We start from the raw sequence: 15,729 nt of genomic DNA, 5'->3' as shown, positions 1-15,729 counted from the left end.
TGGTAAAAGAAGTCAACTGACTATAAAACAAAAGCCAGGAATCGCGATTGATCAGTGTGGAATTATTCCTTTAAAACAGACAACCGACACCTTGTATAACGTTACAATTTAAAATATGCTTCTTTATGACAAACAACATTGTACACTTAACTCTGTGCTGTGACACAGGGCAGTAAAAGGAAACCAATCTCCCACTAAAAAGCTGAAAGCATAGACATCTAACAACTATGAGGAAAATGTGTAAAGATTGTGGGTGTGTGGATGCGGTGGGAAGGGAAGGGAAGGTGTGTGAAGAATGCTGTGTACTTTATTTAACAATTTGTAAACATGGATTTTGGTGTATAATTAATGAATGGTTTGCAGCTCATTACTTGGACACCACAATCAAGGCTTGCAAATGATCAACAAGCCATAAATTTTGCCTAATGAAATGTGAGGTTACTACTTCAAGTTTATCAAGCAATGGTATCATATCTCACATATGCAATCAAGCAAAGTATGTTTAATAGAAATAGCATAATTGCTCTTACTTCCAAGCTATTTCCCCAGGCATCAGTTGTCCTAGTAAACAACTGTTTTCATTTTTCTTTATGGAAAGTTATTTTTAGATGTTTGAAAACTGGCACCCTATTCATTTCACCTCAATCTTATTTTTGCTTACCACAAAAACATATCTCATGTACATTTGTGCTTTTCCAAATATGAAAGTCCTTTTTTTCCATTTCACAATGAACACAAAGAAAGGTAATAGCTACAGCATGTAGGTTCCCCAGAGCCTACAATGAATGGGATCAGTTTTCATCAAATTACTCCAAAATGAATGCAGTTTTGATCCAAATTGACTTTTGGGATATATATATATATGGAATGTTGTGATACCAATTTATATTCTACTCACATATTCTTAAAAAAATGGCTGTACAGGCTTCATACAGATTCCAACTCGCCTCCAGAAAGCAGCCCATCAAACCCTGCCCAAGCAGACTGCTGACATTTCTACAGCTCCAGGAGATTATAAATCAGAGGCAAGAAAATGCATTTTTACACCATATTACAATAGCAGTGATCATGGATTGCGGTCATTTGCAAAATCTGAACCGTAGTTTTCAAAAAAATCTCCTAGTGTGGCTCCGGCCATAGCAAAATTAGCAAGCCCCACAGAAACAGGAGCAGGTTGTTGACAAGGAGGGCATGCAAAGGCGGAGAATACCAGGCTCCTCCCAGGGAATGACCTCTTTGGTTTTGGCGATTCCAAAGACTGTACAGAGAGGGTACAGCATAGGCAGCATAATGAAACCAACAGACAACGTACAGGTCACTGCTATGACCTCTGCTTTTGGTTTCGGAAAGGCAAGGGCAGCGGTAAGAGTGCATAGCCAGAAGGTAACGTTGGCAAATGAAAGCTTAGAGCCAAAATTTCCAAACTGCGTGCCAGGGTGTACTAGAAAACTGCTGGTGGGCCAAGAGAAACAGAATTAAAAGACTCAAGCTTTTATGAGCCTGAAGCACCTGCCTGCAAAAGGAGGCTGCCTAATGAATCCCTGTATGAATTGCTGCTCTGGCCTTGCCTCCTACCATCCAGCTCCGGCTGATTAGACAATTGCTTCAATATAGGGAACTTCTGGTGAAAGGTTCCAATAACTGCTCATGCTGGCCAAATAATGTCTGGTAGGGTAGGAGCACCGGAAGCTGCCTTATACCAAGTCAAATCATTGGTCCATCTGGCTCAGTATTGTATACAGTGATAGGCCGAGGCTCTTCAGGATTTCAGGGGTGAGTCTTTGCCTACCTGGAAATACCAGGGATTGAATCTGGAACCTTCTGCGTGCAAAATGAGCTCTGGGCCTTTCCCCACATGTAAAAATGCAGCAGAATGATTTGACCTCAGAGGAGGCATGTCCTGAACAGAGACTCACACAGAAGCACAAGGTGGTAGGCGCTCCAGAGGACAGGGAGTTCTTACATTGTGAAAGTAAGATTTCAGTTTTATGTCGGAAAATAATTGGGATTCTGTTTGGGAAATGCTGGCTTAGAGGCGATAGAACCCAGTGACCACAACCTGCATTCTGAGAGCAGCCTTACCTCTTCTGATACCACAAATGACAAAAGAAATGCTTTAAGTGAGATTTCAAAAAGTGACACAATATGGCAGCAAGAGAAGGCAATGTGCTTGTCTGCAAAATCCAGTGATGAAGCTTGATTAAAAGATATTATGTTGACATAGAAACATCAAGAAAGCAAATCATTTCAGACAAAATCTAATTCCAGATCTGAGTCAAACGCAAACAATCACATCAAGTGTTTAATTTCAAGAAGGCTCGTATCTTTATATGCAAATTTACACCATCACCAAGCGGATGCTTACCAAGCTTCTTCAGTTTTCTTATTACAGTTGTGCTACAAAGAGATTCTCAAAATAGCAAAAACAAACACTAGATAAACTTTAGGTGGAATGACTGTTAGTTGGCTATATTTAAACACTAGATAAACTTTAGGTGGAATGACTGTTAGTTGGCTATATTTAAACAACCTGACTACATTCAAGAGAGAGAATAGTTTCTGAACAGAGTTCTGTTGATTCTTTGGCTGCCCCCAAAATACTGAGATGACTTCTCAAAAAAAAAGAAAAAAAAAAGGGAGGGGACACCTGAGCGGGGAAGATTCTCTTACAAAAAATCCTCTTACACAACACAAAACCTGGAGCAGCAGTTAAAAGAAGGGACTGACAAGCTGATCAGAAAGGGATTGGTTGCTTGTTTCAAAGTTGTGATGAAAAGAAGTCTAAAGGTAATTTGACAAGGAATAAAAAGATCTCCCACTGTCTCCTCTGAAAGGACGTCTCCCCTCCACAGAAGGCTGAGCCACTACAGTGACGTGTGTACCCGCCCCCCTCGCTAAATTAAGCCTGCAGTCTTCGATACTGGCTGCCTCTCATTGACCCAGCAGGGAGAATTAAATTATCCAATTATAAAAAGCACTTTCACACATTTTACGTACAAATTACCATGCCAATATATTACATCAGGGCATAATTTTAGTGGTTTTACAAAGCAATAAATGCCCCGGGTAAATATTTTATTTGGCCCTCTGTAGTTCTGTTCTTGCTTGCCGTCCTCCGAATGACCGTGAAGTAGTCGATAGAGTTGGCCAAATATTTGGGAACTTCTGGTTTGTCCTCTGCTCCCAGAGTAAATGTAGAGTGCATTCTGGGACAGGCTCCAATAACTCCACATGGGGGCCAAATCATCTTTGGCAGCAAACTACCACAGGACAACAGGATTAAAATAACCTTTGCTTTGGATGTCATCATTGAATGCTCACGACCACTTTGTTGTGAAATGAGCTTGATCTGGAAGAGCAGCCTACGTAACTGAATCAGTTGTGGCTTTCAAGAAGATCAGCTTAATGTTAAGAAGCTAGGTATGGAGTAGTTCCTCCCCCCAAAAGGTTTAACAAGGGCATCTGGGGGTAGGAATTGTCACCTACAGCATTTGGCAATCCAAAAAAGATACAGTACTGCATTGTAAATCAGCTATGATGGGTTATCTAGGGTTAGGCTGTCAGCATCTTAAGGCTACTGAGCAGCAGCACATGGAAATGAGGCAAGTTGGGAGACAGAATAAGAAACGGTATGTTTTCAGAACAAAGATGCATCTGCATAAATATCGGGATGACGTCTAGCGGGTGACAGCATTATTTCAATAGGTCTCCAAGGAATTTCAGGAAACATGCCTACGTTCAAGTCTAGACCAAAGATGGCCAGACTAAAACCTGTCTCCTGAAGGAATGTGTGGGATGTTCAGTGGACTAAGGAGGCAATGCAAATAATCCAAAGAGTGGAGTATGAGATGCACTTGTATTACCCTTCAAATATTTTAACCGATGGTATTTCCACAACCTGGCAAGTGAACAGACACCTGAGTCTTTTGCTTAGTAGATCTGTTTCACAAGAAAGTTATTGATGTGTCTTCAAGTCTAAAGTTCAGATTCCATCAATGGAATGCTTCCCTGATAGTTTCATATGGTCCTGAATGCACTTAGAAGTAACTGAAATCAATGGGAGTTATTTCCATGTAAATGGATTTAAGATCAGGTGGTATTAAGAGTAAACAGGTAAAGGTTAGGACCCCTGGACGGTTAAGTCCAGTAAAAGGTGACTATGGGGTGTGACGCTCATCTCGCTTCAGGCCGAGGGAGCCGGCGTTTGTCCACAGACAGCTTTCCGGGTCATGTGGCCAGCATGACTAAAACGCTTCTGGTGCAACGGAATATTGTGACAGAAGCCAAAGCGCACGGAAACGCCGTTTGCTGTATTAAAAGATTACTGCTGCCCCAGCAGCTTATATGCTTTGCAAAGTTTTCCACGTTTATAAAAATAACTCTTAGGCAAACAACTGAACAAACCACACTTTGCAGTAAGATGAGTTTAGCCTTTATTTATGCTCTAATCAGTCTCAGGTGCAGTGGTAATACAGGAAGAGGCTCCTCAAGTCCACCACTCTCATGAACTGGTGGAAACCATTTCACAATCACAATAAAAAGTTCAAAAGTGTAAAAGGCAATCACATTTTGAAAGTAATTTTAAAACATATTTGATTCTTCTTCTCAATCAGTATTTCATCACAATTTGAGCACGCAAGTAATATTAAGCAATCCCCACTCCTTAACCATTGATTCCTGCAACATTATGTTCCCTGCATCACATGCCATCACTCCAAAAGGGGCATTTTGGATGCTGGACCTTTTTCCGTGACACCTGATATCGCAGCCTGCCACAAGCTCCCAGATCATGAGGTAGCGATTAGCTTTGGATAGTGAGAGAGGTGCACTGTGCCTCTCTCATTTTTCGAGACTTCAGCCATCTGCTATCTTGGCTGGGAAGATGGAGCTTTTCCCCCTTGGAGGAGGGAGTAGCAGGCAGTGTAGCTGAGGGAGGGAAACTGCCTCCTTGCAAGTGCTCCTCTCAAATGCTTGAAAAGTCCCTCAAAGGTTTTTCAGCATTCAAAAGGAATGGTCACTGATTTTCAAGTGAGCACCCATCACTATTTTCAAAATTTATAATTATACTTCTTCTTTTTTTTAAAGACATTGTACTTAAACCAAGTGAGCAAAAATAAGCAAGGGATCCTTTGGATCCTGATCTAGGCCAGGATCAAAAGAACTCTACAATAAGTTCTGAATATCCAGAAGTGGTTTTGTGTATTGCTGGATACATTGCATAGCAAACTACTTTTGAAACTCAAAACTCTTTTAAAAAAATATTGTGCATGTAACACTAAGCCATGGTTTACTTGATTGTTCACCTTAAGTGCAGTTTACAAACCAGAACAAACCAAACTCATAAGCCATGGTTTGTTGGCTGTTTTAAAACCTTGGTTTACATTAACTACAGCTGAGCATTAGAGAGAGAGAGAGAAAAGGGCTGTGTGTGTGTGTGTGTGTGTGTGTTGTGTGTGTGTCTGTTTCTCTACTGTTCCAAGAAAAGGGGGGGGGGGCAATTACTAGGTTAAAAAAGCAAATAGGAAAAGATATGTGGATTTATATGTGGAAAACTGGATTGAAACAATCACCTAAAATCATAGCATATAATCATATGGTTGTTATACTGAGGTATAATATCATACAGAAAATTTAAAATATATTATTATTATTATTAATTGAATTTATATACCGCCCTATACCCGGAGGTCTCAGGGCAGTTCGCAAAAAAGATATGAGCATACAGACAGTAAGGGTGTGGCAGGATGCCAAAGGTGAACTTATTTTTGGAAATAAGTTCTTGAGATTATTAGAAATACACCACTTACTCTATTACAGTTATAGAAAAGAAGAGGTTAGTATTCCCCTTGATAAAGATGGAAGATCTCCTAGTGGCTTGTAATACATGCACATGATTAAGGCACTGCCACGTAATTTGTGGCCTTTAATCAGTTTGGGAAGAAGCCATAGCATAGGTCAAATGTTTCAAAGGTAGAAACATCCAGGTTCAGTTCCTGGCATGTTGAAGCGAATCAGCAAGCAGGTAATAGGGAAGATCTGCACCAGAGATCCTGGGGGGCTGTTGCCAGCTAGAAAAGATAATACTGGGATAAATGGACATACTGTCTGATCAGGCAACTTCTGGTATGCCTTATTTCTACTACTCATTTATGGCCTGGATACCTAAAAGAACTATAAGGTCCCAAATAGAAGCTATATTCCATTTATTTATTTCCAACAGCTAAATTCTGAGTAGCAAGGAAACGAGCCTATCAAGAACACGTTTCAGTCAATTAAACTGGCCTCCATGTTTTTTGTCAGTATATGTATTAAAAATCTTTTTTAAAAGAATCAGCTACAGATATTCAAAGGGAGGGGCTTTTTAGTCAAACAAAATGTTTTTAATTGATTTACCTAACCCATTAATTGACTTGACTTTGCAGCTGTCGGTTTTGCAAAATAATTTCAAAGACTTATGAGGCCCAGGGAGTCCCCAGAAGTTGTATAAACAAAGCAAAGCAACACCCAGTTCCCTGGCTCGATACAATTTGCTTCCACCACGGCACCAGCCCCTGAGCAAGCCCCAGCTTATAGAATGGCAAGAGCTTATTGGCAATGGTGAGAGAAATCACTCACCGGCTCATTTTAGTGACGCTGCCTAGCATATCTCAAGTCAGGTGTGCTCGAAGACAGAGATATGTAGTTATGAACATGCACACCCAGAAACTGCTTCGCATGAGATACCCGAGAAGGAAGTTTGGAAGACCAACAGGAGGAATTAGAAAATGAACCCAGAGGCATCTGCAAAGCGATGCCAGAAGAAGAATTACCCTGGCAAGATTTAGAAGACTGAATCAGATCCGAGTTGGAAGAAAATGAAAGGGAATTTAAAGATGCTGAGCGAGAGCTAGAAGACAAAGATGCCAAGTTGGGTACATTCAGATGAGAAGTTTGTGGACAAAGATCCAGAGAGGGAGCAAGAAGCTCTTCCATGCTTCGCCCTATTCTTTCCCTCTGCATCTGCACATGATGGACCCCAGTGGGAAACTGGCGACGTTCTAAGAGGCTCTCCAAAGATGCATGATGCTTCTTCTTCTCATCAGCTTGTATCTTCATCCTTCTCAAGAGGCATGCCGGGCTAGAAGCACTCAGATCTAGGTTATCAAGTGTTGCCGAGATATTGCATAATGATGGAACACTCCTCGAAGAGGTAATGACACTTGGGTGCAGATGAGAATGGAGTTGCTTCCTCTCCTTGTCCACATTGTGTTCTTGGAAATTCATTTTGATTTTATAGGGAGGCAGTGGTGGCTTACCTCCTTCTGGAAGGTGGGGAGAAGACACACACTTGACCTCCAATCTCATTTGCCTCTCAGGACTGCACCCATGCGACCGAGACCCTTTGGGGGATTTCATGACATTTCCCCCCAACTGCTCATGAAAACCAAGACTGGTTTTGGGGTCTATAAAGATGGGTCTATTCTTTAGCTCTTCTTGTGGACTTGGCATGGAGATCTTAATAACAGGCACCCAGAGTGTTTGCTTAGCAGAGTCCGGAAAGTCCTTTCTGTGAGGGTCTAATGCTCGTTGGTTTTGTCTACCACGAGGTCTAACAATAAGGGGCTTAGAGTTGGATTGTGGAGCAACACCTTTGTCAGTAACATAAGTCACCAGTTGTTGGGGCACGAAACTGTGGTTCTGCTTAGCTGGAATAACTGGTGGGTTATTAAAAGCTCGCTGATGTACCTGGGAAAGCAGGATTACAGAAATCAAACTATTAAAACACACGTTTTTTGGTTAATCGCACGAGTATATAATTATTGGCAAATGTCCTTCACCATGATTAGCTTCTAACAAAAGAAGTACCAGGGCTCCTGCCTGCTTGGAAAGTTCAGCTCCAATCCAGGGTTGCATGGAAGCTAGTTGGTCTAACTCACAGGTGAGAGAAGGTCACTCAGAACATGCCCAGCATTCTTCAGCAAGGCTGATTTTGCAGAGAATGCCTAATAGCTACCTGAATGGAACACATGGAGAACACGTCTTGTTCAGCATCCCATTTCTAACAGTGGGCAGTCAAATGCTTTTGGGAACTTCCCAAGGAGAGCATGAAGGCACCAGCCCTCTCCCATTGGCCCCCTCCACCTAGCGACCAGCATTCAGTGGGACCTTCACTCTGATCGCTATTATGGACCTGTCTTCCATAAATTGCTCTAATCCCATTTTAAAAGCTAGCTATGCCAATGGTCATCACACTGTCTCATGCAGCAGTGAACCTGCCAAGTTAGTTAAGTATTTTCTTTTGTCTGCCCAATCAATTCCATTGCATGATGCTGAACTCCAGAGTTAAGAGAGAGTGAAAACAGTCTCTCTATCCAATCCCTCTAAGCATTCATAACTGTATAAAGCTCCATCACACCCTGCTTAGTCACCTTTTCCCCCTCAACTAAAAAGCCTCCAAAGTAGCTAACATAGTACCCGCTGGATTTTGTTGGACTCCAGCTCTCATTAGCCCCAGGCAGCGAGGCCAGTAGTCAGGGATGCTAGAACATGTAATCCATGTTGGCTACTGCTGAGATATTCTCACCCCCCCATAAGCAAATTGCTCCAACATTTCAGTCATTGTGGTTGCCCTTTTTATACTTTTTACAGTTATCTGTCTGACTATCGTCAGTTGCTATGAGGGCCGTGTGGGTGCAAAAATGCTGCAAGCATTTCACAAGTAATTTCATTAAAAATCAATTAAATTCAACAGTATGCTCTGCTTCCTGCTCAGGATTTTCAGGAACCCTCCTTCTTCGCTTCCCTTCCTCTAGGTATGAAAATGACTAGTATAGAAGCTGTTGTCACTTGGTCTAGTCAATTTCAGTGCTCCTTGACTGACAGAGGAGAAAGAGAAACACACACCCCCCCCATTAGAAATGACAAAAAAGGCATTTGGATTTTGAGTCTCTTTCCATTACATCTGCAGGGCAATCAAATGCAGCTGCTAGATGAGGGCTACTTCCACGAGGAAGTTGCTCCCATTGCACACAAAACTATGCAATGCAGGTGTTTCCATCCGTGAACAAAGTTCCCCACTCCTAGTCCCATTTAGCACACATTCCCACAGCCACAAGGGCAAGAAATCTGCTTTTCAGATAAGAAGAAATGAAAATGATAGTGGCGATTTTCAGGAATCTAAATTCTACATCATAAAACAGAGCTGTGTATAGGACACTCCTGCAAACGGAGAGTCTGCAACAGACAAGAAGCTTTTGAAGTGATAGCAATTACCATACTCTAGTGATACCCAAGATCTCCTTTTGAACGGGCAATACCTTCTTTCAGGGCAACCGTGTTGTGTGGGGGATGCTAGTTTCTTATTCAGCAGCTGGCACAGTTACGGCAGAGATAAGAGCAGGCGGTTCCTGACCTTGACCGATCAGCAGACATCATCAGTAATAAGCCACAAAAACAAACTGGGGCTGGTGTTCAAAGCTTTGTCCTCTTTTTTCAAGTCCCCCCCCCCCCCCTCGCCTTAGCAAGTTAACAAATAAGCAGCCGTCAAGACAAATTACATGCAACAGGGTCACAGGAGAAGATGAACCAGCTCGTGAAGCACGACGTGCAGAGAAAGACTTTCATACAGAACTGTGGCCAATCAGGCAATAAATAGAAATGGATGGCACCCATAGCATGATGAAAGAGCTGCTGATATGCTAGGCCAGAAGGCAGCTTCCTAACACGGTCTAGGCCAGTGGTTTTCAAACTGTGTTCTGGGGGATCCTGAGCTCTTCAACATGAAGATCGGTAACAGAGCAGCTTCCTAGAAAGGCTGTTTGCCCGCCATTGACTTGAATTATCCAGCAACATCCTGCCACAAGGACAGAGTGTGTTCAACAGCACCCTCTCTCTGTTCATGTCAGGCAGTGGTTGAGATCCATCAGACATGGACAATATCCTCACATGAACTGAGTATGCACCTTAGAACGTATCTAAGAGATTTCTGTGATGTGCTGAGGTTTTTGCGGCAGATGTGGAAATGTTGCTCAGAGCGTGAATATATGTGGAAAGGGCTCCCTAACGTACAAAGTTTGAAAGCCACTGATCTAGGTTCAGTTCCTGTGCATTACAGCAGAAACCACCCCACCCCCCGTAAGTACCTTTTGGGGTGGGTCTCAAAACACAATACCTACAGTACAGTACTGATACTCCAGAGTGACCACCTGTGGGGGATCAGCCAGGATGACACTGTGGGCACCTATAGACAATGGTGTTGGACAGGCAAATTGGATGTCCAATACACACACACACACACACACACACACACACACCCTTCTTTTTTCTCCCCTCTCCCCGCTCAAGGCTAAGATCCATTATATTTTTCTATGGCATCTATAGATTATGTGAGGGGGTACCTGGGGAATTTTTGGAATGCTGTGAGTAGAAAATGGGAGCAACTGTGCACTATCTATGATACTTAAAACAAAATGAGAGGCTGATGGCAAACTCATCCCGAATTAACTTCATCAGCTGGTCACCATTAATGCCGAAGATAGGCCATAGATTGGCCAAAAGGACCCTCCGGACTACTTCCTCTGAGAAATGGATTTGCACAACAGTGGCATTCAGAGAGGTGTTCATGAGGGTTGCTACACAGTTGCGCAGTTGCGCTCCTCACACAATTAATTATAGCTCAATGCCTCATTCACCTGACATGAGAATCTCAAATCCACTTAGTGGAGTCATTTTTTCTACCATAAGGTGATGTCAGTGAGTCTTCTGTGGGTTCCATTCATGAACGCTAGACTTATGTACTAAAGCCCCTTTTCAACCTGCATGTAACAAGGCTTTTATCTAAGCACTCTTGAGTAACGATAGCAAATTGAGGGGAGCATGGTGGAACCATTCCTCACAACGGATTCCAAGCAAATCTCCACAACTAGGACTTTACTTCATGCAACTGTCTAACACAGGTATTAAAAGGGTTGCATTTTTTTTTTACAGTATTTGTTATATAGTATTTCTACTACAGCTATACCAAACATTGTCCAGTTTTAATTTTCAAATAAAAACCAGCAATTTCAATAGGGCAGATATTTACTTGAAACAATAGTGCAAACAGTCTCCTTTCATTTCTCCTCACTGCTGATGCTTCTTGCTCCCTGGATTAGTCATACGGATGAATCAGGGATCATGCCATCATATAACAACACCATGTGGCCAATCAGATTTGGGTCTGTGATGACATCAGAGGGCAAATGAATGCAATGCAGGTGAAGTAGCAGTTTTGAATATTCAGCTTTAAAAGGGGGGAAGGGGTTTATTTATTTTTTTGGCAGCACTGAAAATATTTGCAAAACACTGTAAATGTCTTTGGCTCCACTGATTTTTTTCTTCCTACCCCAGGGAAAGGTGCAAAACAGAAAACACGGCCATTCCTACCTCCTTTGCCCACGCTGGCTTCTCACTGGCATTTAGCCCTTCCTTGTAATGGTAAAGGGGCTTCTTCTCGGCTGGTCTCTGGTCCTGCCTCTGCTGTTGTTGCTGCTGCTGTTGTTGCAGGGAGACCAGGTAATCCCGCTCCTGTTGCAACTGGCGCTGTAGCCTCTCTGCCTGCCGCTGCTCTTCCAATTGCTTGCGCTTATATTCCTACCAAGACATGTAAGCCAAACAAATATTTAGAAGCAGCATGGCAGCTTGAAAGGTACACAGCCAGTATGGTGTTGAGGGAAACAACAAAAGGCAAACACAGATACATATCAAGTGGAAACTTAAGCCCAAATAGCAAGGATGTAGTAACCCTAAGAGACCAAATGGGCCTGGGTCTTGCAGATGTTGAAGCAGGTTTCTCCATCAAATGTGACAACTTTGGGGGAAGCGGGGTATACTCACAAAACCATCACATTTTGTTGGGAAATTATGACAGTCTGAAACAAGTGTGGAAGTGGTTTAAGCTTGTAGTCTAAGCATGCCTCCTAAATCATGCATATTTGGTATCTGGATGGTACCACTGGGTTATCTGAAAATTAGCTTGAACGCACTGCATGCCCAGAGAAAAGTCTGGAAAACCCGTTACTGAGGCAGCGTATTTCTTTCTAAATAGTTTATTTTAAACTTGCTGCTTTGCTCAGTTAGTGGTCCAATTTGTAATTTTATAGCCTAGAAGTTCTGTCCCTCCTATGGTTATGAAACTGATGGAGGGAAACATTATGCAATGAAGGGTTTGCATATGCCAGTCTTTCCCAACCTATTGCCTTGCAGATGTTGAACTCAAACTCCCATCAGTCCCTGCTAAATGGCCTATGGTTTGAGATGATGCGAGCTGTGGACCAACACATCTGGAGAGCTCTAGGTTGGGGAATGTCTAGCATATGTTGTCCAGTCGTATAAATTAATGGATCTATTGGGAAGAGGGAAACAAGCCATGACCTCTCCAACAGCACTGATAAATATAATACTGTTTTTTTAAAAGAAAAATGAAAAGAATAACAATTCACATCCAAAATGAAGACAAGATATAAATTTAGCTTAAGTGGCAGGGTGCGGAGAGTAAAGGGAAGAGGATATATGCAGGAAATTCAGCAAATAAACCATGTCAAAACTGTAAACAGCATGAAAAAGCAGTGCAAAAATGTTTCTGTCAGGAATGTAAAGCTAAGCAGCCTGCAACTGAAATATGCCGTCGAATCCTATAAAACCAAGAAGAGATTACAGGGAGCAAGTACGTTTCAGTTAGATTGTATTCCAGCACACAGTGCCAGTAGCTTTCAATTAATAGCTTTGCAATAAACACAGCAGAGGCCTGTTCCTTCCATGAAAATGAAGGATGTTCTAGAAGCGGACTGAGCAGAGGAAAAGACGTGCACAGCAATGGCTGCTCCATTTATTGGCGGAAAGGCAACGAAAACATTCAGAGCGTGGCAGTGCTTGCATTCAAAGAAGAAACCATTGCAGCACGCTATCCTTAGCACAGCAGAGAATTGGACAATTCCCTTGCCAGGGGACGGGAGTGAACCTGGGTAAGAGTTGGCAAAATAATTCTTGAACGAGACTCTCCACACTCACATTGGCCTAGACTTTTAGGACTGCCACCTAAAATTGTTGTTGTTTTAATCAAGAACTACTTTGATTCTGAGCCTTTTGGTTTTGTAACTTCAAGCCTGGTCACTGGTAGTCCACCTGCCCTTCAATATTACTCTCACAGGCTGTAACTCAGGGAGAAGACACATGCTTTCCTATGAACAAGGGTGTCCTAGAAGCAGTAGACGGAATACTGCATTTCAGACTATATGTGCTTAATCCTCATTTCAGACTATATATGTTTAATCCTTAATCTGGCCAGCTCTAGATAGCAGGTGACTATTACTATAAAAAATTAAACAGTCCGGTATGTTGGTGCAAATATCAAGGGGAAAATTTCCTTTCCCTCTGTGCTGTGGGTGCACTCAATCTAAATTAACTCCCCTAGAGATGCTAGTAGCTGCAGATCCTTGCCTGTTTATTTTCTTTTCTGTAGCTACCAGCAGCCAGGAGTGGATTTGGATTGGGGCTGTGGCATGGAGAGGGGAAGGGGATAACCTCTATCAATGTCATGCCTCTGATCCAAATGGTTCCTGCCCTAGCAGCTGCTTTTAAGAAGAAGTAAAATACACTAATAGGGACGCGGGTGGCGCTGTGGGTAAAACCTCAGTGCCTAGGACTTGCTGATCGTAAGGTCAGCAGTTCGAATCCCCGCGGCGGGGTGAGCTCCCGTCGTTCGGTCCCAGCTCCTGCCCACCTAGCAGTTCGAAAGCAGCCCTAAGTGCAAGTAGATAAATAGGTACCGCTTTATAGCAGGAAGGTAAACGGTATTTCCGTGTACGGCACTGGTGCTGGCTCGCCAGTTGCAGCTTTGTCACGCTGGCCACGTGACCCGGAAGTGTCTTCGGATGGTGCCGGCCCCCGGCCTCTTGAGCGAGATGAGCGCGCAACCCTAGAGTCGGTCACGACTGGCCTGTACGGGCAGGGGTACCTTTACCTTTACCTTTAAAATACACTAATAGAGCTGAGCATGAAGCTCTGAAGTAACATCTAGTTAGGGCTTAGGATATTTATCTCTTTTTAACAATGCGCCCAGACTCAAACTAGATAGGGCCAAATAAAATGGCTTCCTGGGCTAGAGCCAACCCTTGGACTACCAGCCGGCCATTCCATTACTGTATGCGCCCCAAAACATTTGAATGTGTTGGGAATTTAATAAATATTACAAATGCCAATGCTTGGACAAATTAAGGCACTCAGATTTATACTGTACAGGAGAAAGGCAAGTCTCCAAAAGAGATGGCAACCCTATAAGTCTGAAGGCCCGGTTACACATTTGGCTAATAACATGCAGTCTCATTCTACACAGAAAGGGCTGGGCAAAGGATGCGACAGGGATCCTGACTCCCCATTACCAGAAGTAGAGCTTGCTCCTGCAGTAATTGCTGCTGCAGGATCTCTAACTGCCTCTGTTCTTCCTCTAACTGTCGCCTGATGTATTCCTGGGTGCGCAGCAGGGAGCAGAAAAAAAGGAGAGAAAAAGAAAGAACCGTAATTTCAAAGAGAAAGAAGTGGCCACATGTTGAAATTTGAAGAAAGAACCGCAGAAACATTAAGGAGAGGAACCAAAGGGAATGCAGTGTTATTGTGATGTAAAGCATTTGGATGAACACCGTGCAACTTTGAAAAAACTTCTGCTTGCTGCTAAGATACCACAAAGTAGACGGCATAGTAACATTCAGGGCTGCCTGTATGTTATGCATAAAATAAGGAAGGCAATTTCTGTGCCACAGTTACCCAAATTCTGTAAAGAGAGGTAGGGATAAATCATCTGATAAACTGAACAGAAATGCAAACCACCACTGGTGAAAAGCTCTTTAAAGAAATCTGATCAGATGTTGTTCAACCAATTTGAGAACAAGCATTCTACTCAGACTTGCTATTTTTTAAAAGCAGGGAGGGCGCATGGACCACCAGCTGATGCTGAACTAAAACACCCATCATCCCTGATCATAGGCCAGGCTGGCTGTGACTGATGGACGTGCAGTTCAGCAACATCTGGAGGGTCACAGGTTAGCTGACCTGGCTACCTCCAAGCTTGATTCAAGGACCCAATTCCTGCACCAAGAAAAGCTGAAATATGTCTATAAAGGTGCAACTTTTCATTTTGTGTGGTTTATCTGGGTGCGGCTCATCATCATGGCATTGTGGGTAGGAATATGATGGCTGTAAGATTTTTCTATAAAGAGCCCATACAGCCTCTGGTCTTGAAATTTTGTTTATCAGGCACTTCAACCCCGTCTTCATGCCAGATGGGCTGGAAACATACTTCTCTTTTTGAAAACGAAGTTGAAAGCTGAGATTTAATATAATCATCAGTTTCAATATTAATAAATTCCTTCTTTATTTTCTGTATTTTGTTTACTTAATATGTTTAAATAAATAAATAAATATCGTTATCCTCCAAAGAGCACAATGTGTTCTACAACACACAGTAAAACAAATATAAACAAAATCTTAACATCATAAAATTCAAATCATCTTACATTAACTCATTCTGAATGTTGCAACTCACCCTAAATTCTGACATTGGCCAAAAAATGCAGGATGCAGACCACCTTGCCTGTTTACTAACAGACTGTACTCACAGATAATGATAAACCATGGTTTATCTTGATGAGCATGAGCTGGAGCAATTCCTGGGCTGGCACACACCAGCAGCAGTTGGTGTGGTGGGCAAGAGCCATG

The 15,729-nt window shown here is 42.6% G+C and overlaps 1 protein-coding gene and 1 non-coding gene across 8 annotated transcripts in view; one reads left to right on the top strand and one right to left on the bottom strand.

Annotated features, from left to right (window-relative positions):
• TNIK (TRAF2 and NCK interacting kinase) overlaps nucleotides 1-15,729 on the bottom strand; it is a 295,093-nt gene that overhangs the window by 50,059 nt on the left and 229,305 nt on the right. For 5 of the 7 annotated variants that reach the window (XM_077929773.1, XM_028731575.2, XM_077929776.1 and 2 more), the window contains 2 exons: nucleotides 14,397-14,483; nucleotides 11,404-11,610 (listed from right to left, as the gene is read on the bottom strand). In XM_077929773.1, coding sequence (XP_077785899.1) covers nucleotides 11,404-11,610; nucleotides 14,397-14,483 — 294 coding nt within the window. The remainder of the gene's footprint in view (nucleotides 1-11,403; nucleotides 11,611-14,396; nucleotides 14,484-15,729) is intronic. The other 2 variants (XM_077929774.1, XM_077929775.1) reach the window with 1 other exon arrangement.
• LOC114598234 (U6atac minor spliceosomal RNA) lies at nucleotides 5,815-5,936 on the top strand. The gene has a single exon (XR_003706991.2). It is a non-coding gene; the product is annotated as a U6atac minor spliceosomal RNA (small nuclear RNA).

Source organism: Podarcis muralis, chromosome 6, assembly GCF_964188315.1.
Source record: "Podarcis muralis chromosome 6, rPodMur119.hap1.1, whole genome shotgun sequence".
NCBI lineage: Eukaryota > Metazoa > Chordata > Lepidosauria > Squamata > Lacertidae > Podarcis > Podarcis muralis.
This window is presented reverse-complemented; position numbering and strand designations above follow the sequence as displayed.